At 44.5% G+C, this 22,478-nt stretch overlaps 1 protein-coding gene across 1 annotated transcript in view; it reads left to right on the top strand.

Moving 5' to 3' along the window:
* Nucleotides 1–686: 686 nt before the first annotated feature.
* Nucleotides 687–22,478, top strand: part of LOC141092821 (extracellular calcium-sensing receptor-like) — a gene marked incomplete at its 5' end in the record, with an annotated part of 62,925 nt that continues 41,133 nt past the window's right edge. The window contains 3 exons of the mRNA XM_073579148.1: nt 687–715; nt 1,514–1,793; nt 3,633–4,439. Of these exons, the coding sequence (XP_073435249.1) occupies nt 687–715; nt 1,514–1,793; nt 3,633–4,439 (1,116 nt within the window). The remainder of the gene's footprint in view (nt 716–1,513; nt 1,794–3,632; nt 4,440–22,478) is intronic.

Raw genomic sequence — 22,478 nt, 5'->3', positions numbered from 1 at the left:
CAGTCGTCTTCCTTAATACGGTATGCTTCACCTCTGTGCCTCGTCTATATTGCGGTACCTTGTGTCAGGACCACCCCCCTGACTTCCTCTCTCCTCAGTCCCCCTGGTTTAGTTTTCCTCACAGTGCACAAACTGTAGCAGTCTTCCTGTCACTTGAGCTCCCCCTGGGGACTGGAACTTTCTGGAACCCTCCTGTCAAATTTATAACTTTCCCGGTTCCCCATGACCAACGGTTTCTTGAGCCCTAAGCTGATGTCAAGTCCTATGCTCACACTCCTCCCTGCCCTCTAATGGTCAACCCAAGGTACTGCACGTCCACTACACTTTCCTAGCTGTTACCCCACTGTAATAACTGACACCTGTCTAAACTGTCCAAACCTTCCTTTCTCTATTCTGACAAGTCCGTCCGTCCATCAGGTCACCTTCCCTACATGGGTAACGTGGGCTGCAGCGCTGGAACGTTGCGTGGCTGCCAAGCTGTCTGAGCCTATAGCCCATGTGGACACTAGGGCACCCTGGCCCCATCTGACCTAACTTCCTAAGAGGTTCAGGGCTCTCTTCTCTTGGCCACAGTAAAGATGAAGAGCATCTCTGCCTCTCTGATGAACTTGTCCTGTTCTGATTCTCTCTGGTGGACATGTCCTATTTTGATTCTCTCTGGTGGACATGTCCTGTTCTGATTCTCTCTGGTGGACCTGTCTTGTTCTAATATCTTGTGATTTGCTTGATATTAGGCCACGGTTATACGTCAGTATTTGGTGACATTTTTACCGCAGTATTTGTAAGCCAAAACCAGGAGTGGGTGATAAATACAGTAGTGGTAACGAGTTTCAATGACACTTTTCCTCTGAATGTTCCACTCTTGGTTTTGGCTTACAAATACTGAGGTAAAAAAACAAATACCCAATGTGTACATGTGACCTTAAGAGACCCCTTGAACCAGTAGACTTTGTTCAACAAGGACAAGCCCTTTATAGTTTTTGGACTGTGACAAACTTTTTAATAATTTGTCAAATAACATGTCAGAAAAGTATGATGGTGTTCAGACTTTTGGGACACCCTTTATTTCTGAGAATTAGGGCCCAGCTCTCATTTCAATCCAGGTAGGTTGATTGCATATGAACAGCCACTATACACTGACATGAATAAGTGAACGTTCACATCTCAGCTGCTATAATGAATTCAAGTACATCCAAAATTAAATGAACTGCAACAACTGAAGGATGAATTCACATGGAGTGGCCCATGGTTTGCCTAAAAACATCGCTGGTTAATTGCAAATTAGGGTTATTGTCAAACTCATTCTTACTGGTTGCGGGTTTTTGTGGGTAAAACGTCATGATGGTGTGGTACTAGGCCTCAGTTGAGCAAAACCGTCACTGCTACGTGTGAATTCCCCATAATGAACACCATAGTATTGCTGCATAATTACTGGAAGCATGATCATAATAGATTTATGGTTTATTAATACATTTTATAGTTTTTTAATCTCTCAACTTTTTTTCAGATTTAGTGTAATAGACTTTCAGTTTTTACAAACAATGATATTTGCCATTGAAGAAATTAACAGAAGTGACAAATTACTCCCTAACCTAACCTTGGGTTACAGAATCTATGATGCATGCTACACACACTTCCAGGCAACTCGGGCAGCCTTGTCTCTGGTCACTGGCCCCAACGTTGAGCAATATACATGTACCAGGTTTCCATCTGTGTCAGCGATAATTGGAGGGAGTTGGTCTACCCACTCAATTGCTGTATCAAGACTAGCAGCACGTTATAACATCCCAATGGTATGTATCCAGTTTATATTGGTTATTCTTGTTATTGAGGATAAGCATGGTAAAAAATTATAGTTTCGATGAATGTACTGTATATGATGTGAATTTAATTTAAACATAAATTTCGTTTTCGTTTTTTCTTCCCCCAAGAGCTATAACTTTATTTTTCCACCCACAAAACTGTATGAGGGCTTGTTTTTTGTGGGACAAGTTGCAGTTTTGAAAGACACCATTATTTTTATCACATGATGCACTGGAGAGTGTAAAAAAACTTCCAAATGTATTGAAATTGCAAGACACATGGTATAATGGCTGGCTGCTAGCCAGCCTGAATACATGTGGGGATTGCCTGTTTGTTAGGAAATCCCTACATGTATTCAGGCTGTCTGGCAACTGCAAATCATGCAGCTATAGTGACAGAAATTAAATCTCCGCACACATCCAAATAATCGGCGATCACCCGAGCATGCTCGGGAAATCTCGAGTAACGAGTATACTCGCTCATCACTATTGGCAACCCTTTATACGTAATTTTTTTTCATGTAAAACATTACCACTTTATGACATTGATTTATTTGTATTTATTTGTACCATTCTTTTAAATCATTTTACATATTAATCTAAGGTCTCATATCCACAGTCATGTTATGGTGGCATATAAATTGTTTGAACCCATAACATGCATCCATTGAAGCCTATGTGCCCTTACTGTACCTGTGTGTGCCTCTAATTATATATTGAGACTTAGAAAGGTTCTTTATGTGCAATGGTAGTGGTGTATAGAGAAGATCGAATATGCCAACATTTAAATTCGATTTGATTCACAGTAAAGTTACAATTTCAATGCCTCACCACTCACCTGTCTTGCGGTCCCCTGCAGTCTGCCATCCAGTCCACAAGGCCACTTCTATCCTCTTTCTGCCAACTTGAACATTCACTTCAGCCGTTCACTCCGGCCCTGGTTTCTAGCTTGACTGGGTCTCTGATTGATGTTGCTTTGTTCCTTGCCATGACTCTAACAACGCCACAGCTCACAGTGACATCTGAAGCCTAGTCGAGCCGTAGGCTGGGGTCTGGAGTGAGGAGGCAGAAGAGAAGGACAGCAGGCCTCGGTTTGCCGAGACAGGTGTGTCGAGGTCAGTATTATTGAGGAGAGCCCACTACAGTTTAGCAAAATAGCTGTTATAATCTCTCGGTAGCCACTCACTTCCAGTCACTGGGCCACCGAGAGCAGAAAGAAGTCAGCACTCACTACACAGTGAAGGCACTATAATCACACCCACCGCTCTTTGACTAACATCCTGCCCTACAGCTTGTGTCGTGAACAGCATGTGAACAAAGCAGGATGTCAGTCAAGGAGCAGTGGGATAGACTAAAGTGTGTTCATTGCGTAGTGAGCGCTGACTGTTCAGAGCCCTGTCACCTCTCTAATGAAAGTATTAATTTAGTGAAAAATAGCTAGAGAATCAATCATTAATGGTAATTGTTATCCTACTATGCATTTATGCTATGCATTTAAAAATTTGTCTTAACTCTCATTTTACGGTTATGCTATTCTTGTACTGTATTAAAAAATGTTAAACAGTGTTGTAGATATATATGCAAGCAGTGGCCGACGCAGACAGAAGACCCCTGTGCGAGAACTGTATATGGGCCTGTTGCAGTCCAATAGCGCTGCATTATGCACAATTCCACCTGCGTAGAGCTGAAAATGGGCCCCTTACCTCTTGGGCCCCTGTGTGGCTATACAGGTTGTACCAATGATATCTAGATAATCTAGATATATACTTATGTGTGTATGTATGTTTCTATACATAGCAAATCAGTTTGAGGTAAATTTTCTCTTTACAGATAAGTTATTTTTCTACATGTGCTTGTCTGAGCAACAAATATGAACATCCTACATTTTTTCGCACCATACCTAGCGATATATTCCAGTCCCGAGCCTTGGCACAATTGTTAAGCTATTTCAACTGGACATGGATTGGCCTTATTCTTGAAGACAACGACTATGGGCTAGATGCTGGAAGTATATTTAAAGATGAAGCCATAAAACTGGGCAGCTGTGTTGCATTCACTGGGATTATTTCAGCCTTGTCCCCATCTAAGAGGATCCTTCAGACTTTGATAAGTATAGTGACATATAAAGTCAAAGTTGTAATAATTATTGCAACAGAATTTATTGTAGGGATGATATTCCAAGAAGCAGTTCATCAAAACTTATCAGGAATTCAGTGGATTGCTAGTGAAGCCTGGTCTACGTCAAATGTCCTCTATAATGAGCAAACACACCCAAATTTTCATGGAACACTTGGTTTTGCCATACGGAGAGGAGACATTAATGGGTTAAGAGATTTTTTCGCCAGCACTCATCTGTCCCAGCAGGAAAGAAACCCATTTATTGCACAATTTTGGGATGAGACATCTAACTGCGTTCTTAACGGTTCATTTCAAAGGGGTAAAATCTCATGTACAGGTAAACAAGATTTAAACACAACTAACAGCCTATATTTAGATGTGAAGAACCTGCGTATATCATACAATGTCTATAAAGCAGTTTATGCAATCGCACATGCTTTGCAGAATATGATACCTCCATTAAGAAATAACTTTGCTCTTACAGAAGAACCTTTAAAAAATATACAAAATCCATGGACGGTAAGTCATCACGTGTAAACAGTTTTTTTTTTTATTTTCTGTATACATATTTAAAACATTTGATTTAATTGTTTACCCTCTCCTCTGCCCCCTATAACATTATAAAATTATTTATTCATTATGGGGGTTCTAAAATAGTTATAAAAGTAGAATATTTTGCACTCCAGAAGGGAGAGGACTGTTTTCTCCTCCGTTCTAATTGTAACAGCCTTATATCAAGATACTATAATACAAATGTCGTTCCATTTCATCTATAGGCAGGTAAGCACTTATGCGAGACCGCTGTATCCTAGATATGACTCCTAGCTTTAAGATGGCACAGTGATTAACACATATAAGACAGAGTAGACCTGAGCCTCATGAACACTGCTATCATTTAAACCGGCAACTCTCACTATGTCCTTAACAATGGATAGGAGATACTGGGAGTTGTTGCTATCAGCCATCATCAGACTTTAGACCATACAGGAACCACAATACTGGTGAGACCCAGAAAGGATCACAAATAAACATTTGCATGCAGGTCTTCTCTGTCTGGAGTCATTCCCATGCCTTTTGCCTCCGAGTAGTACAGATACCGTGATGAGATTTCATGCCCACAGCTTGTCGTATCATTATACTGCCCCATAAATAGAGATATTTCTCATGCTAAACCCTTGAAAATGTAATTGCCCCTCACTGTGCTTCCTGCACAAAATATCCTCCCCACACTTCCCATCTCCATTATATTCCCAACACTGCCAGAATCCATGATGTCAATCCCATGTAAGGAGGAAGAACGGGCTGAGTGTACCTGCGTCATGCCGTGTCTGGAACTGTCGAGGCTGCATCCAGTGTTGCCCGGAGGAAAGAAAAGGGGACCGGACAGGTCCCATGACGAGGAAAGAGGGGGCATGGCTAAGCCAGGCAGAGAACAGGAAGTGCGGGAAAAAACAGTGAGTTTCCCGCCGCCAGTGAAAGCTGAAGGTGGTGTGTGGCACACTCCACAGCGTGAGAGACAGCTCGGAGTCAAGCCCCAGCAGAGTTCACACGGACGCTCTAATAAGACAGTAAGTGTGCAGAGCTACGCGTGCCCGGGTAAGAGAGTGTAGTGAACGCCCAGAGGAGAGGGTGTCAATTGCAGGACCCTGTGATGTGTCCCCCATTAATGACTTCCCCTGCCGAAGCTGTTTGGATAACAGCGATGCGCGTGGGATACTGGTCTCTCTTGTCTTTCCCCTCCTTTTGACCCGCTTTTTATTCCCATGTGCTCTCACACGGATTCAGGATGGCTTCCTATTCTCTCCTCTTGTAGGACCCATGGTTATTCTGGTGAAATAATTTTGCAGCTCATCTGAGCTGCTACTATGTTTATTTGATCTTGGGTCGCACTTGAGTGTTATCATACAGGCCTCATTGTTTATTGTTTGCATTATTCAGGTTGTTGCCTGATTTTTGATATAGCTGTCCCTAATAAGTGTGCCTGTGCTTCAGCTGTTATATACAAGTATTCCTCAGCTGTTGATATGCACTAGTTTGGCCAATCATGTTATGTATGATTTATTAGCCTTCTGATGATTTAAGTCTTTGTTCCTGGCTGTACTGTATATTTGGTGTTATATTGGATACATGGTGGACATGATGTATATGTCTTTTCATTGCTTGATTATGATTCATGTACATGGAGGAGGGACATTCATGGTTTTAAATATTTTTTAAAATATTTGTCAATAAAAGTTGCTTCCGTTTTTATCTATATTATTGTTGGTGTGCATATCTTCTAGTGGTCCTTTTTTCCTTCTCCACAAGTGCAGTTGCCACTGATATTGCACCCAGTTGTTTGATCTATTCAATTGATTGGTGGTGCGCCTGGAGCTCGTGTTTACCCCATTACTGATAGATGCTCATCAGCACACGTGTTGGACAGAGACTCCAGCAGCGCTCCCCACTTCGGCTGCACAGATTTATGGACTGGGGCCAGCGGGCAAAACCGGTGAATGCCCGTTGCCGCCAGATGCTGGACCGTGATTTGTGGATTTCACCTGAGGACACCTCGCCGACCGCTGTCGGTACTCCAACTCCAATCGGACTATATGTGGATGAGGACCAGAGAAGACCACGATAAGCGCCATTTACATATCAGACTGTTGCATAAACCCTTTGTTTACTCCCCTTGATACTCTTCATTGTTTAATGTTACTAGCACCCTGCAAGACCATTGTTATCCTTTTTCTTGTTAACAAATTAAACAACCTTGTTAAACAGCCTCATTCTGCATTCCCTGCGTTACTGCATTCCCGCACCTGCTTACACCCACACAGCTCCTCTCCATAATATTCCCCCCACACCACTCCTCTCCATGTCTCCCAACACAGCTCCTCTCCATAATATTCCCCCACACACAGATCCTCTCAGAAATATTCTCCCACATAGCTCCTCTCCTTAATATTCCCCACACACGGCTCCTGTGTATTATTCCCTCCACACACCTCTTCACTGTAATGTCCCCCCACACAGCTCCTCTCCATAATATTCCCCCCAAAACGGCTCCTATCTATAATATTATATTCCCACCAACAAAGCTCCTCTTCATGATACTCCCCCACAATGACTATCTCTGTAATATTTCCCCCACACAGCTCCTTCTATAATATTCCCTACACACAGCTCCTTCTATAATATTCTCCACATAACCTGCCACTCTACATACTATGCCTCCTTCGCAATCTTCTCCCCCGTTGCCCCATAATGTAGCCACATAGTAACAGAAACCCCCCTTCCTCCTACAATGGTATATTTAATCATTGGATCCTTCAGGAATGCTTACTGTTCCCAGCTGCATCCTTGCCTCCTGTCCAGTGGGATGAGGCCACAGAGTGGGCTCAGGGGTAGGCTGATGAGCGCTGCTCTGCCCTAGTCCCAGTACTGCGATGTTTAACTGAATTAGCATCTGAAAGATGAGAATACAGTTGAAAACAGGAAGATGAGAACCGGAGTCTTCCATTTCCTCACAGGCCGCAAAACATCCTTCGGCAAGCTGCATATGGCTCGCAGGCAGTATCTTGTGCATGCTCGAATTATCATATGAGGCTGTAGTGGGTAGCTATCCATGCTATGTCATGAGTCTTGGTAATTGCACTTCCATACTGTTAGATGTCGGGTCCCTGCAACTGCACAGCAGGGATCCATAGCCTCACATTCAGCAGTCTCCCATTCTCCATCAACCGCAGAGGAGCCTGCTCAGCAGTTCCGTCATTCCCGACGCTCTGCTCAGACCAGCTCTGTAGGTCTGGTTGCTGCTGCCACCTCTGGGCCAGCAATAGCAACGCAGGCTGCTCAGCAGCAAGCCGCTCCAAAGGCTAAGTCCTTCCGTCGCTCCACTGAGCATGCTCACGAGACGATCTCCCATTGGAGATCGTGAGTCACATGCACAGGTCCTTCTCCAGATCTGATTGGTCCATCTCAGGGATCTGGAAGCTTCCGGAAGGTCCCGGCTATAAAAGGTTTGCATGGCCGCTCGGCCATGCGCTAGTATAGACTCTAGTTGCTACTTTGTGAATGATGATGGATGCATGGACTTGCAAATGACTCATTAAGATTCCCCTCCCTCTGATATTACGTGTGTGGATAGGAAACTAGTGATAGAGTCAGTGCCAGTCAGTGGCAAGCTACAGGCCACAGCGCACATCCTCCACAGTGCTAGCTTCCGACACTGTGCCTGCTACCGGGCATTGTCATATAGCGGCAGTGTCTGTCGCCGCGCTGCAGTCAGCAATACTTCTTGTCGTCCGCGGTTGCGAGGCCGCATGCACGGTAGGTCTAGACGGAAGCGGACCCCGTGTCTTGGGCCAAAGTCCTGTGACCATATACCGTGCGTGCATTCCACCGAGTCCTGTGAAGTCAACAGGCTCGGCCTTTGTATTTAACCCCTTTACTCCCAAGGGTGGTTTGCATGTTAATTCCCGGGCCAATTTTTACAATTCTGACAACTGTCCCTTTATGAGGTAATAACTCTGGAACGCTTCCATGGATCCCGGTAATTCTGACATTGTTTTCTCATGACATATTGTACTTCATGTTAGTGGTAAAATTTCATTCATATAACTTGTGTTTATTTGTGGAAAAAAATGGAAATTTGGCAAAAATTTTGAACATTTTGCAATTTTCCAACTTTGAATTTTTATGCTCTTAAATCACAGAGATATGGCACTCAAAAAACTTAATAAGTAACATTTCCCACATGTTTACTGTACATCAGCACAATTTGGGAAAAAAAAATTTTTTGTTAGGAAGTTATAAGGGTTAAAAGTTAACCAGCGATTTCTCATTTTTACAACACCATTTTATTTTTACGGACCACATAACATTTGAAGTCACTTTGAGAGGTCTATATGATAGAAAATACCCAAAAGTGACACCATTCTAAAAACTGCACCCCTCAAGGTGCTCAAAACCACATTCAAGAAGTTTATTAACCCTTCAGGTGCTTCACAGGAATTTTTTGAATGTTTAAAAAAAATGAACATTTAACTTTTTTTCACAAAAAAAATTACTTCAGGTTCAATTTTTTAATTTTAAAAGGGTATCAGGAGAAATTGGACTGGAAAAGTTATTGTGCAATTTGTCCTGAGTACGCCGATACCTGATATGTGGGGGGAACCACTGTTTGGGCGCATGGCAGAGCTCGGAAGGGAAGGAGCGCCGTTTGACTTTTTCACTGCAAAATTGTCTGGAATTCAGATTGGAGGCCATGCCACGTTTGGAGAGCCCCTGATGTGCCTAAACAGTGGAAACCCCCCACAAGTGACCCCATTTTGGAAACTAGACCCCCCAAGGAACTTATCTAGATATGTGGTGAGCACTTTGAACCCCCAAGGGCTTCACAGAGGTTTATAACGTACAGCCGTACAATTAAAAAAATCATATTTTTTTCACACCCCATTTTTATTTTCCCAAGAGTAACAGGACCCCAGAAGTTATTGTGCAATTTGTCCTGAGTACGCTTATACCCCATATATGGGGATAAACCACTATTTGGGCACATGGCAGAGCTCGGAAGGGAAGCAGCGCCATTTAACTTTTTTGCCTGGAATTGAGATCGGACGCCATGTCGCATTTGGAAAGTCCCTGATGTTCCAAAACAGTGGAAACCCCCCCAATTCTAACTCCCACCATACCCCTAACCCTGACCCTAGCCCTAATGGGAAAATGGAAATAAATAAAAACAAATTTATTTTATTATTTTTCCCTAACTAAGGGGGTGATAACGGGGGGTTTGATTTACTATTTATGGCGGATTTTTATGTTTCGCAGCCATCATACGCTAAAAGACGCTTTTTATTGTAAAAATAGTTTATGCATCACACATTTTGAGAGCTATAATTTTTCCATATTTTGACCCACCGAGTCATGTGAGGTCTTATTTTTTGCGGGACGAGTTGACGTTTTTATTGGTACCATTTTCGGGCAGGTGACTTTTTTTATCGCTTTTTATTCCGATTTTTGGGACGCAGAATGAACAAAAACCAGCGTTTCAAGAATTTCTTTTGGGGGGTGCGTTTACACCGTTCCGCGTGCAGAAAAAATTGATAAAGCGGTTTTATTCTTCGGGTCAGTACGATTACAGCGATACCTCATTTATGTCACTTTTTTATGCTTTGGCGGTTTTATGCAATGAAAACAATTTTATATAAAAAATAATTATTTTTGCATCGCTTTATTCTGCGAGCTATTTTATTTTTTCGCTGATGACGCTGTGTGGTGGCTCGTTTTGCGGGACAAGATGACGTTTTCAGCGGTACCATGGATATTTATATGCGTCTTTTTGATCGCGCGTTATTGCACTTTTTGTTCGGCGGTATGATAATAAATCATTTTTTGCTTCATTTTTACTTTTTAAGGGGTTCGCTAAAGGGGTTAACTAATGGGACAGTTTTATAGTGTGGGTCATTACGGACGCGGTGATACCAAATATGTGTACTTTTATTGTTTTTTTGCTTTTTTATTTTCAAAAAATGAATTTATTATGGAATATTTTTTTTTTTTTAATTTATTTAGCGATTTTTTTAAAATTATTTTTACACTTTTTTTTCACTTTATTATAATGTCCCTTGGGGGACATCACTGTCCTGTGACAGATCGTTGATCTGTCACATCACAGATCGCTGTGGCAGATCAGCGATCTGTTACAAGCACTGCTGCAGGCTTCCTCATGCCTGCGCTCTGCGGGCAGTGAGGAAGCAAGCTCCCTGCAGGCCCCTGAAGGTTCCCGTCGCCGTATTGGATCCGGGGACCTGCAGGGAAGGGGACCCCTGCAGCGGCGCTGCACATTGCGCTGCTGTGGGGGTCGCAGGGAAGCACGGAGGGAGCCACCTCCCTGTCGATGCTTCCTTTAACCCCCAGTACACCGTGATCATGTTTGATCGTGGTGTGCCAGGGGTTAACGTGTCGGGGGCGATCCGTGACCACCCCTGACACATTGTGCCGGGTGTCAGCCGTGATAATCAGCTGACACCCGGCCACGATCAGCTGCGCTCCCCCCCATGAGCGCAGCTGATCGCATTAGACATACTATTCCGTCCTTGGGACTTAGGTCCCAGGTCACATGGATGGAATAGTACGTCTAATGTAGAAAAGGGGTTAACGCCTCGGCTCCTCTGTGAAGAAACAGAGATCGCCCAGTGCACTCCGGGTGACGTTCAACCCGCGTGCGTTGTACCGCCATATTGGGCGTCTGCCATTACCTAGCAGCAGTACAAAACAATCACTGACCTCAGGGAGACCAGTCAAAGAAAACACTGCGGCAACCGGCAAAGGCGCTCAATCAGTGAAATCCTAGGTGCATTGCGCCCTGGGAAATACAAATATGTAAATAAACATGGGACTAGCCATATCTTCCTGCAGGGAAAGAGCCAAACCCATGTTTGAGACTCTTAAATGAGGCTCCACGGACTTTATTTACATTACCTAGCAGCAGTGTAACACCTTCTGCACGGTGGACCCCGGGCGGCGAACGCACTTATTATTATTTATTATTTAGTGCGTTCCGCCATCCCTAACACATACTGTGAGACTGAGTTTGGCGGTTATACAATAAAAAACAATGTCTAAGCTTAACTTATGCTACAAAATTGTGGAACAGAGCTTGGCACTTACACTACATAGATTGGAGACATACAGTCATGGCCAAAAATTTTGAGAATTACACAAATATTATATTTTCACATGATCTGCTGGCCTCTGGTTTTTATGTGTTTGTCAGATGTTTTTATCACATACAGAAATATAATTGCAATCATATTATGAGTAGCAAAAGGTTATATTGACAGTTAGAATGAGTTAATGCAGCAAGTCAATATTTGCAGTGTTGACCCTTCTTCTTCAGGACCTCAGCAATTCGCCCTGGCATGCTCTCAATCAACTTCTGGATCAAATCCTGACTGATAGCAGTCCATTCTTGCAAAATCAATGCTTTTATTTTGTCTGAATTTGAAGGTTTTTGTTTGTCCACCCGTCTCTTGATGATTGACCACAAGTTCTCAATGGGATTAAGATCTGGGGAGTTTCCAGGCCATGGTCCCAAAATCTCTATGTTTTGTTCCCTGAGCCATTTAGTTATCACCTTTGCTTTATGGCAAGGTGCTCCATCATGTTGAAAAAGGCATTGTTGATCGCCAAACTGCTCTTGGACGATTGGGAGAAGTTGCTCTCGGAGGACATTCTGGTACCATTCTTTATTCATGGCTGTGTTTTTAGGCAAGACTGAGAGAGAGCCCATTCCCTTGGCTGAGAAGCAACCCCACACATGAATGGTTTCAGGATGCTTGACAGTTGGCATGAGACAAGACTGGTGGTAGCGCTCACATGGTCTTCTCCGAATAAGCCGTTTTCCAGATGTCCCAAATAATCGAAAAGGGGATTCATCAGAGAAAATGACTTTACCCCAGTCCTCAGCAGTCCACTCCCTGTACCTCTTGCAGAATATCAGTCTGTCCATGATGTTTTTCCTGGAGAGAAGTGGCTTCTTTGCTGCCCTCCTTGAGACCAAGCCTTGCTCCAAGAGTCTCCACCTCACAGTGCGTGCAGATGCACTCACACCTGCCTGCTGCCATTCCTGAGCAAGCTCTGCACTGCTGGTAGCCCGATCCCGCAGCTGAAACACTTTTAAGAGATGGTCCTGGCGCTTGCTGGTCTTTCTTGGGCGCCCTGGAGCCTTTTTGGCAACAAGGGAACCTCTCTCCTTGAAGTTCTTGATGATGCGATAGATTGTTGACTGAGGTGCAATCTTTCTAGCTGCGATACTCTTCCCTGTTAGGCCATTTTTGTGCAGTGCAATGATGACTGCAAGTGTTTCTTTAGAGATAAGCATGATTAACAGAAGAGAAACAATGATGCCAAGCACCAGCCTCCTTTTAAAGTGTCCAGTGGTGTCATTCTTACTTAATCATGACAGATTAATCTCCAGCCCTGTCCTCATCAACACCCACACCTGTGTTAATGGAGCAATCACTGAAACAATGTTAGCTGATCCTTTTAAGGCAGGGCTGCAATGATGTTGAAATGTGTTTTGGGGGATAAAGTTCATTTTCTAGGCAAATATTGACTTTGCAAGTAATTGCTGTTAAGCTGATCACTCTTTATAACATTCTGGAGTATATGCAAATTGCCATTAGAAAAAATGAAGCAGTAGACTTTGTAAAAAATTAATATTTGTGTCATTCTCAAAACTTTTGGCCATGACTGTACACTCTCTCAACAGGTCTCCAAATGCAGCCCATAGCCTTTATCACAGCCTCTAGCCAAAGCAGAACTTGTCATTTCAGACCACTGTCCTTTCAAATATTTAAGGTCACAAAACTATTCAGCTTCACAAGCCCTCTCACTGTCTCAGGACATACAGGCAGGCTAGCAAAAACTGACTAGCTGAATCCTTCTAACTTTATGTAGAAACAGAAAGTCTCTTTTCCCTGCTCTACAGCAAAGTTCCTGGCGGGTGGGAAAAATGAGCAGCTGGGTCAGGAGTTGAAGAGTGGGATGACTCATGCACGTGAAAGAGACTTCCTGTTTCTTCACAGAGCAGAGAAAAAAGAATAATTAACTGGGTAGAAAGGCAAAATGAGCAATTGTAAGTACACAGTGCTGTATAATATGATGATAGCAATATATTAGGAGGATGAAAACTTTTATGAGTGCTTCTTAAAAGAAAAAAAGATTGATGAGAGTGCTTTTTTAAAAGCACGATTAAAAAGGGTGAAAATATTCCATGCACACAGGAAAATATGTAGTACTTGTATATAGACTATTATTGTTCTCATCAGCACATGTCCTATTTTCACCTCACAAACAAGCTTTTTGGCTTTTTGTTAGTATTCTGCCTCTTCCTAAAGGCTGCAAATTCCAAGCGTTCTAATTATCAGCTTCTTAGATAATTGTATAACTCGTACTCACACCACCAGACGTTCACAGGTAATGTTAACTCGACCGACACTGCAACTGTAGAAAGACCAGGAGAAACTATGCTGTTTTCTTCCAAAATCTTGTATTAGTTTACTATGAACAGTATGTAAAAAGGAGTAATCTGTACATGGGAGTACACATGCGTCTTGAGTAATGGCTGCTGTAGGCTAAACTGAAGAAGGGAGGAGCAACTTAATACAGAGCTCAACTACAGGAGGGACATACAGACAATCTTCAAACAGTCTAATTCTACCTAGCAACTAGGAATTTTGAACTGTCCTTGCTGGATATTTTGGGGAAATCCTGTAGTCGCTTGAACAATGCATTCTCTATAGCTTCAGGACTGCCAAACATACATTCTAGTTTTTCTCATGCAGCCATTAGACCAGCTGATGGATTACTGATGTGAACAGATTTGAGCCTCTTGACGTGCTTTGTGGATTGAGGATTGAGCAACCTGATTAGCAGATCCAGCTCTTCAGCAGCAGTGATGCCAAGGTCACTAATTGTGGCTTTAAAGGCATATTTCCAACCTCTATAGTTCTCTGGTTGATCACTGAACCTTGTGAAACAGGTCTTCGTAAGTTCACGGCGAACCATGTACCTTGCAAAGTCAGACATGTCAGTTCTCTCTGACTTTAGGAAGACAATTGCTGGCTGAGTAGTGCTGTTCATATGGTCTGTAACCTCTTGACTTAGAAACATAGGATAGTATGAGCATAAGCATTTAGTGCAGTAATCGGTTTACTGAGAATAGTTTCTGCCGTAGATTTGACTGGAGCTGTATGGCTTAGCTGGGGTGTAGGATCTGGCTGTGTATTGAAGCATGAAGGAGATTCGTGTTTGAATGTTTGTGGCACATTGGACTGACCTTGAAAGCTGGGAGCTGCAGGCTGATCGACGCCTTGAAGCTTTGGAGAGGGGTCGGTACTGACGGGAATGTTGTTGGTGGTCAGGGGTTCATTGGTTTGGCTCAGCACATAGTTTTTTGTGCACTAAAGTGAGTCTTCCATGTCAAATTCGCACAAATTGAGGCTGCCTCCTTGGCTCCCACTTAGGGCTTGCTGGAAGACCTTTAGATTTGCCATGCCTGCTGCATGTTCACATTCCTTCTGCAGGGCTTCTATTTCCACTCTCTCATGTGCTGATTCAGCTTCCATTTCTACTTTCTTGCATGCAGATTCTGCTTCCATCTCTGCTTTCTTGCATGCAGAATCAGCTTCCATCTCTGCTTTCTTGCATGCAGAATCAGCTTCCATCTCTGCTTTCTTGCATGCAGAATCAGCTTCCATCTCTGCTTTCTTGCGTGCAGATTCAGCTTTCATCTCTGCTTTCTTGCGTGCAGATTCAGCTTTCATCTCTGCTTTCTTGTGTGCAGATTCCGTTTCCCTCTCTGCCTTCTTTTGGGCGAAAACAGTTTGCATTTTCATAGATTCTGCTTCGGCACATGCTCTTATGAATTGCTCACTGAGGGTTGAGTACCTAGATGAGCTTGACTTGACTGAGTGCTTTGAGATCCTAGCGGACCTGGATCTGTGCGATGCCGCTTCTGACATTTGGTGATTTTTGCTTCTGTTTTGTCCACAATGTCAAGCACAGTGCAGTCTCGTTCGGCATTGAGCTGTTGGAAGTCCTGGAGTTCCTTTAGAGTCACTGGCATATTTAATTTCAGCAGAGTAAAGATGTAATTTTACAATTGTCTTTATAAGACTGGTGTCAGGAACACCGCATTGCACTTGCTCACTGAGCCAGTGCACGTGTCCTGAGTAAAGCGAACTGTGCTCAAAGATACCTGTGGAGCAGGCAGCAGCCGAGTAGGTGCGTACTTCAGAACAGCAGGACCTGAAGCACGTGACTGCTGGGGGCGTGGCCTAAACTCCAGAGAGCTAGGAGCTGCACGAGAACTCCTAACAGGGTAACTGCGAGACAAAGTTACCAAGGGGCATAGACAGGGAGGATAGTCAGGACGTAGCCAATGAGTCATACACAGAGATAGCTGCAAGATACAAGAGAGGCGAGCAGAGAGTAGTCAGATCACTGGCAATGAGTCATACACAGGGAGGGTAGCGAAGTACAGAATCAACAGGCAAACTCACAACGGGGAACAGAACCGGGTCAGAACCATATAAACAAGCTATAACAACGAACAGGCACAGTGTTATGAGTTCATTTTCTCCTTCACCTCTGATGTCTGATGAACTCCCTCTGCTGGTGAAAGGAGGTAGTGAAATTGATCTGGATGGGAAGAACCTGTCATCTGAACAAGTGGAGTGTGATTGGACATCTGGTATTTCTGAGTGGATATAAGGCAGCCAACGCCCTGCAGGGTTTGCTGGTGATCCTTTCTGCTCTGAGCTCTGGCATCCAGTTTAGTTCCTGTCTACTAAAAGTAAGTTTTTGCTCTGCTATTTTTCCATGAGATTTTGTCTGTTTACTTAGTGTTTGTGTTCAGCCTGCCCTGGTTGGGACGGGCTGAACTCCATTTTTGTCTCTGATCAGTTGATCTCTTTGCTCTGTCTTCAGAATATACCTGAGTGCTGATATAGTGATTTTGAAGTCTAGTGACTTCAGGGCCTTTTCTATCAGACGTGTTGGACATTATTTTTGGCAGGGTTTTTTGCGTGATTGCAGCCAGCATCTTTTCTATCCTTTCCTATCTAGTTAGTTGGGCCCCATCATTTGCTCAGCCTGTCTTTCTGTCTGTGTTTGTGTTTTCATCTGTTTTTCACCGACAATACATGTTGGGGGCTGTCTATTGCTTTGGGGTCTGCTCTGGGGCAGTTTAGATTTCCCCTTTCTTTCTTTAGGCTTATTTAGCTCTCCGGCTGTGACGAGGGGTCTAGGGCACCGTAGGAACCCCCCACGGCTACTGTTAGTTGTGGTGAATAGCATCAGGGGTCTTCAATCCGCTAGCTAACAACCTCTCTGGTTTTCTGGACTTAGCTTGTGTTTTTGTTTTTTCCTCCTCCGGTGACTCATTCATAACAGCACAGGCACACAGAGGTCACCACACTCGGCCAAAGGCAAAAGTATAACTGACTGGGATTGGAGCTTCCCAGGGGTTTAAGAAGCTCTCCCAGAACCATAGAGAGGCCACAATCATTAACCCCAGGTGTGCAGGTCAAAATCTGCACTGAGCTCCAGACATAAACCCCTGATGTGCAGCTCAAAATCCTGCACTGGGATCATGACAGTACCCCCCTCTCAATGGGGGCCTCTGGACCCCCTGGCTTCCCCGGGTACTTGGCATGGAAAGCCCGAACAGGCGATCTGCATGTACAGAGCGAGCAGGGACCCATGAGCGCTCCTCTGGTCCATATCCCTTCCAGTGGACCAGGTACTGCAAAGAGCGGCGCACCCGCCGAGAGTCCACAATATGTCCTACCTCATACTCCAATTGACCCTCCACCAGCACAGGAGAAACAACAGGCTCGGAGTCCTCTTTGACAGACCCTTCGGATTTCAACAGAGATTCATGGAACACATTGGATATTTTTAAGGAAGCGGGGAGACGCAACCTATATGCCACTGGGTTGACTATCTCCATAATCTCGTACGGACCAATGAACTTTGGTCCCAATTTAGCTGATGGTACCTTCAAGTTGATGTTACGTTTGGAAAGCCAAACCTTCTCTCCCACCTGAAACATGTCTCCCGAGGCTCTCTATTTGTCAGCAAAATATTTGTACCTCCCCTGGGCCCGAGAGATATTACGCTGGACTTCGGCCCAGAGGTTTTTTAACCGTTGAACGGACCCCTCTACCCCTGGACAACCGGAATCCACCTGTGAAAACTCCCCCAAATGCGGATTGAACCCATAGTTAATCAGGAATGGGGACATGTTGGTGGACTGACTCACCCGGTTGTTAAAAGCGAATTCCGCCAACAGTAATGCATCACACCAATCCTCCTGTCTGGCGGAGGTCAGACACCTGAGAATTTGTTCCAGGGATTGATTGGTGCATTCTGTCTGACCATTACTCTCCGGGTGATATGCCGACGAGAAGGAGAGTGAGATGCCCAATTTCATACAGAACGCCCTCCAAAATATGGCCACAAACTGCACACCTCTGTCAGACACAACATTCAGGGGTACCCCATGCAATCGGACCACATGCTGTACAAACAACCTTGACAATGTTTCTGCTGAGGGTAATGCTGCCAAGGGAATGAAATGGGCCTGTTTAGAAAACCTATCCACCACCACCCAGACCACGGTATTGCCCCTGGAAGGTGGAAGGCCGGTAATAAAATCCATGGAAAGATGAGTCCATGGCCTATCAGTAACCGGTAAAGATATGAGTTCCCCAGCCGGCCGGTTATATGAGCTTTTGGAATGGCCACACTCACCACAAGCAGAAACAAATTTCTTGACATCGGACCTTAGTGAAGGCCACCAAAAACCCCTGGCTACTGCCTCTCTAGTGGCCGTGATACCTGGATGAGCACTCAGCCTAGACTCATGAACCTCCTGCAGAAGTCTAGGCCGCAATAAATCTGGAACAAACTATTTATCCCCTGGCCTGGTTGCCGGAGCTAGGGCCTGAGCCCTTAGAATTTCTCGTTCCAACTCAGATGAGACCCCCACCACTACCACCCCTGGGGGAAGAATGGAGGATGGCTGCTCGGGGGGAGTCACCGGGTCAAAACTTCTGGACAGGGCATCCGCTTAAACATTTTTGGACCCCGGTCGAAAAGTAATGGAGAATTGAAATCGTGAAAAAAAAGTGACCAATGGGCTTGTCTTGGAGTAAGCCTCTTAGCAGATTCAAGGTATGCCAAATTTTTGTGATCCGTGACAACCGTGATAGGGTGAGCCGCCCCTTACAAAAAGTGCCTCCATTCCTCAAAGGCCAGTTTGACCGCAAGAAGTTCTCTTTTGCCTACGTCATAGTTTCTCTCGGCTGAAGAGAACTTCTTGGAGAAGAAGGCACAGGGTTTGAGATTGGAAGGGTGGCGGGACCCTGGGACAGCACAGCCCCTACCCCCATTTCAGAATCACCAACCTCCGCAATGAATGGTTTGGATGGGTCTGGCTGTACCAACATCGGGGCGGACATGAAACATTTCTTAATAGCTGAGAAGGACTCCTTAGCGAGTACAGACCAATTTTTTACATCAGCGCCCTTCTGGGTAAGATCCGTGAGTGGTTTAACCACTTGTGAGAAACCTTTAATGAATCTCCGATAATAGTTCGCAAATCCTGAGAAGCGCTGGAGTCCCTTGAGATCCCGAGGCTGAACCCAGTCAGCAATCGCCAGCACCTTCTTAAGATCCATACGAAACCCCTCACAGGACACAATCAACCCCAAAAAAGACAGTTCCTGTACAAAAAACGAACATTTTTCCAATTTAGCGAACAATTGGTTCTCCCTGAGTCTCTGGAGAACTGTCTGTAGATGTTGCAAGTGAGATTGGCTGTCCGGGGAATACACCAAAATGTCATCCAAATAAATAATAACAAAACGGCCTAGCAGGTCAGAAAACACAACATTGATGAAATTCTGGAAAATAGCAGGCGCATTAGTTAACCCAAACGGCATTACCAGGTTTTCAAAGAGTCCTTCTAATGTGAGGAACGCAGTTTTCTACTCATCCCCTTCCCGAACCCTTATCAGATTGTAGGCCCCCTGAAGATCTTAATTGGAGAACCATTGGGCCCCAGCTAACTGGTTACATAAGTCTGGGATGTGGGGAAGCGGGTAAGTGTTCCTGTTATCTTGTTCAGTTCCCGAAAGTCGAGGTACGGCCGCAAACCACCATCTTTCTTCTTCACAAAGAAGAATCCTGCTGCCACAGATGACACAGAAGGCCTGATATGCCCTTTGCGGAGACTCTCAGCTATGTACTCCTTCATGGCTTGGCGCTCAGGCCTGGACAAATTGAACAATCAAGCCTTAGGTAACTTGGCTCCGGGTACTAAATCACAATCATAGGGTCTATGTGGTGGCAGCGCCACAGCCTCACTTTTGGAAAAAACGTCTTCGAAATCCTTCAGGTACTACGGAATACCTTCTAGACTGACAGACAACACAGATACGGATTTAACAGCATTAACAAGATGTCCCAGGTTACCACATTTATCCTTACATCCCCATTGAGTGATCTCCCCTGTCACCCAATCAATGGTAGGATTATGGCATTAAAGCCAAGGTATCCCCAGTACCAGTCCTGCAGGCAACTTATCTAGCACAAGACAACTTAGTTTTTCCACATGAGTGGAACCCACTTTTAGAGAAAAAAGTTCAGACCTGCAATAGATACCGTCCTGGGTAAGAGGGGACGAGTCAATTGCCACAAGTTTAACAGGATCCTGAAGCCTGACTGTCCCTATCTTATTAAGAGTCATAATTTTGGTATCAATCAGGTTCACGGCAGAACCACAGTCAGCAAAAGCAGTAGTTTGAACCGGACCATTACCAAGTTCCAGTTCCACCTGCAGCACCATTTTTGCATGTGAGGAAAATTGTACCTGAAGGTCTGGGTAGCCTCCTCGACTACTACCCAGACCTAGTCGTTTCCCGCCATCTTGGAGGATGACGGACAGGAGGGGCAGTCCTTCCAGTGTCCAGATTCCCCACAATAGAAGCACAACTGCTTCTCCCAGCGGCGTCTTCTTTCCTTTTCCTCACAGGTGACAGCGCTCACCTCCATAGCCACAGGAAGAGTCCGGGTCTCATCTCCACTGAAGAATAATGGTGTTTCCAGTTGCATAACGCCTCTAGCCCGCAGTCTGCGATCCATGCGAACCGCTTGGGTCATGGCATCCTCCAGGGAGTCAGGTGGAGGATGGAGTGCCAGGGCATCCTTCAGATGTTCACACAGGCCTCTACGGAACAGCCCCCAAAGGGCGGCATCACTCCAAGAAATCTTGGCCGCCCAACGTCTGAATTCAGTACAGAACCACTCGGCCGAGTGCTCCCCCTGACAGACACTCATCACCTTGTCCTCAGCCAAACGCACTCTATCAGGCTCATCATAAATAAGCCTTAAGGCTTCAAAAAACGCATCCACAGACATTCTCTCAGGGGCAGAAGAGGAAAGCGAAAATGCCCAGGCTTGTGGGGACCCCCTAAGCAGGGACATAACCACCCCCACCCTCTGTTTCTCATCCCCAGAAGAGCGGGGTCTCAAAGAGAAAAAGAGTTTACAGCCCTCCTTAAATGCTCTGAATTCATCTTTGTTACCAGAAAACATATCTGGCAATTTAACCAGGGATTCGTGTGGGACTAAAATGACATCTCTATTCCCCACCTGCTGAAAGCCTGAGGAAAGCACACCCTGAACCGAGTCCGCAACCTGCCGCTGGGACTGGGCCAGAGCTTGGTGTTCCAAACTTAGCTTCTGCAGCGACTGAGTCAAGCATTTCACCTGCTCAGATAAGGCATGCATTGGGTCCATGCTGCAGAAGTGAGGAGAGAAAAAAAAAAGTTCACGGTCAGTTATAATGTCAGGAACACCGTACTGCACTTGCTCACTGAGCCAGTGCGCATGTCCTGAGTAAAGCGAACTGTGCTCAAATATACCTGTGGAGCGGGCAGCAGCCGAGTAGGTGCGTACTATAGAACAGCAGGACCTGAAGCACGTGACTGCTGGGGGCGTAGCCTAAACTCCAGAGAACTCCTAGCAGGGTAACTGAGAGACAAAGTTACCAAGGGGCATAGACAGGGAGGATAGTCAGGACGTAGCCAATGAGTCATACACAGAGATAATGTAAGAAGAGAAGGAAGATCCGGCACTGAAGACTTGATAAAACCCACAGAAAACTTTATTCACATATTTTCATAATAAAAACAGAAAGGGGAAGAGGACACCCACGCCTTACGCGTTTCGAACCTCACAACAGGTTCTTCTTCAGAGGCATAAAACAAAATAAATTGCAAACTAGTTATAAACATTCTCAACCAACCGGGAGACTCCACACATGTGTATAGTCAAGGAGGCAGGCAATTAAGCCCTCAGATTACCGGTGAAGTCACTCCCTTGCTTGAAAAGACACCTGAACACCAATAGACAAAACACATAAAATGTACAAACATATGTAGCATTACGTACGTATGAATATGCAAATACATGACAAATTATAAATAACATATTAATCTTATTCATAATACATAGAAATCCACAATCTTCAAAAGAGAAAGAGAGAGAAAAAAAAACTCAGTACTCAATAAAAATACATGAGATCATTCCTGTAATTTAAACCTTGCGGGTATCGTGCATCAAGCGCAAGTATTCAGAACGCTTCCTGACAATGTAGTAAATGTTCCCAGTCACCCCCTCTGGGGGGGTTTCGTTACCCGTTCTATTCCCTTTACTTTGATTAAAACTAAGAATAGTTTATTGCAAAGTAATACATCACATATTAATCAAAATAAAAATATCCCTACCTTCTCAACCGCTTTTAGTTCAGACTACTAGGGTGTTATTAAAATTCTACATAAACATCATCCCCTGTTGCACCAAGATCCGGTTTTATTCCAAATATTAGCTGGAGGATATAGGTGTGTTTCAAAGAGGGCTAAAAATTTGAGTCATTTTTTGTCCCCCTCGTTGTATTTGTCTGATCGCATTAAACCCATGTGGTGAAATTATTTGGGTAAT

Source organism: Dendrobates tinctorius, unplaced genomic scaffold (assembly GCF_039654945.1).
Source record: "Dendrobates tinctorius isolate UK_male_01 unplaced genomic scaffold, ASM3965494v1 ptg000060l, whole genome shotgun sequence".
Classification (NCBI taxonomy): domain Eukaryota; kingdom Metazoa; phylum Chordata; class Amphibia; order Anura; family Dendrobatidae; genus Dendrobates; species Dendrobates tinctorius.
The sequence above is the reverse complement of the archived record's forward strand: the minus strand, read 5'-3'. Positions and strand labels throughout refer to the sequence as shown.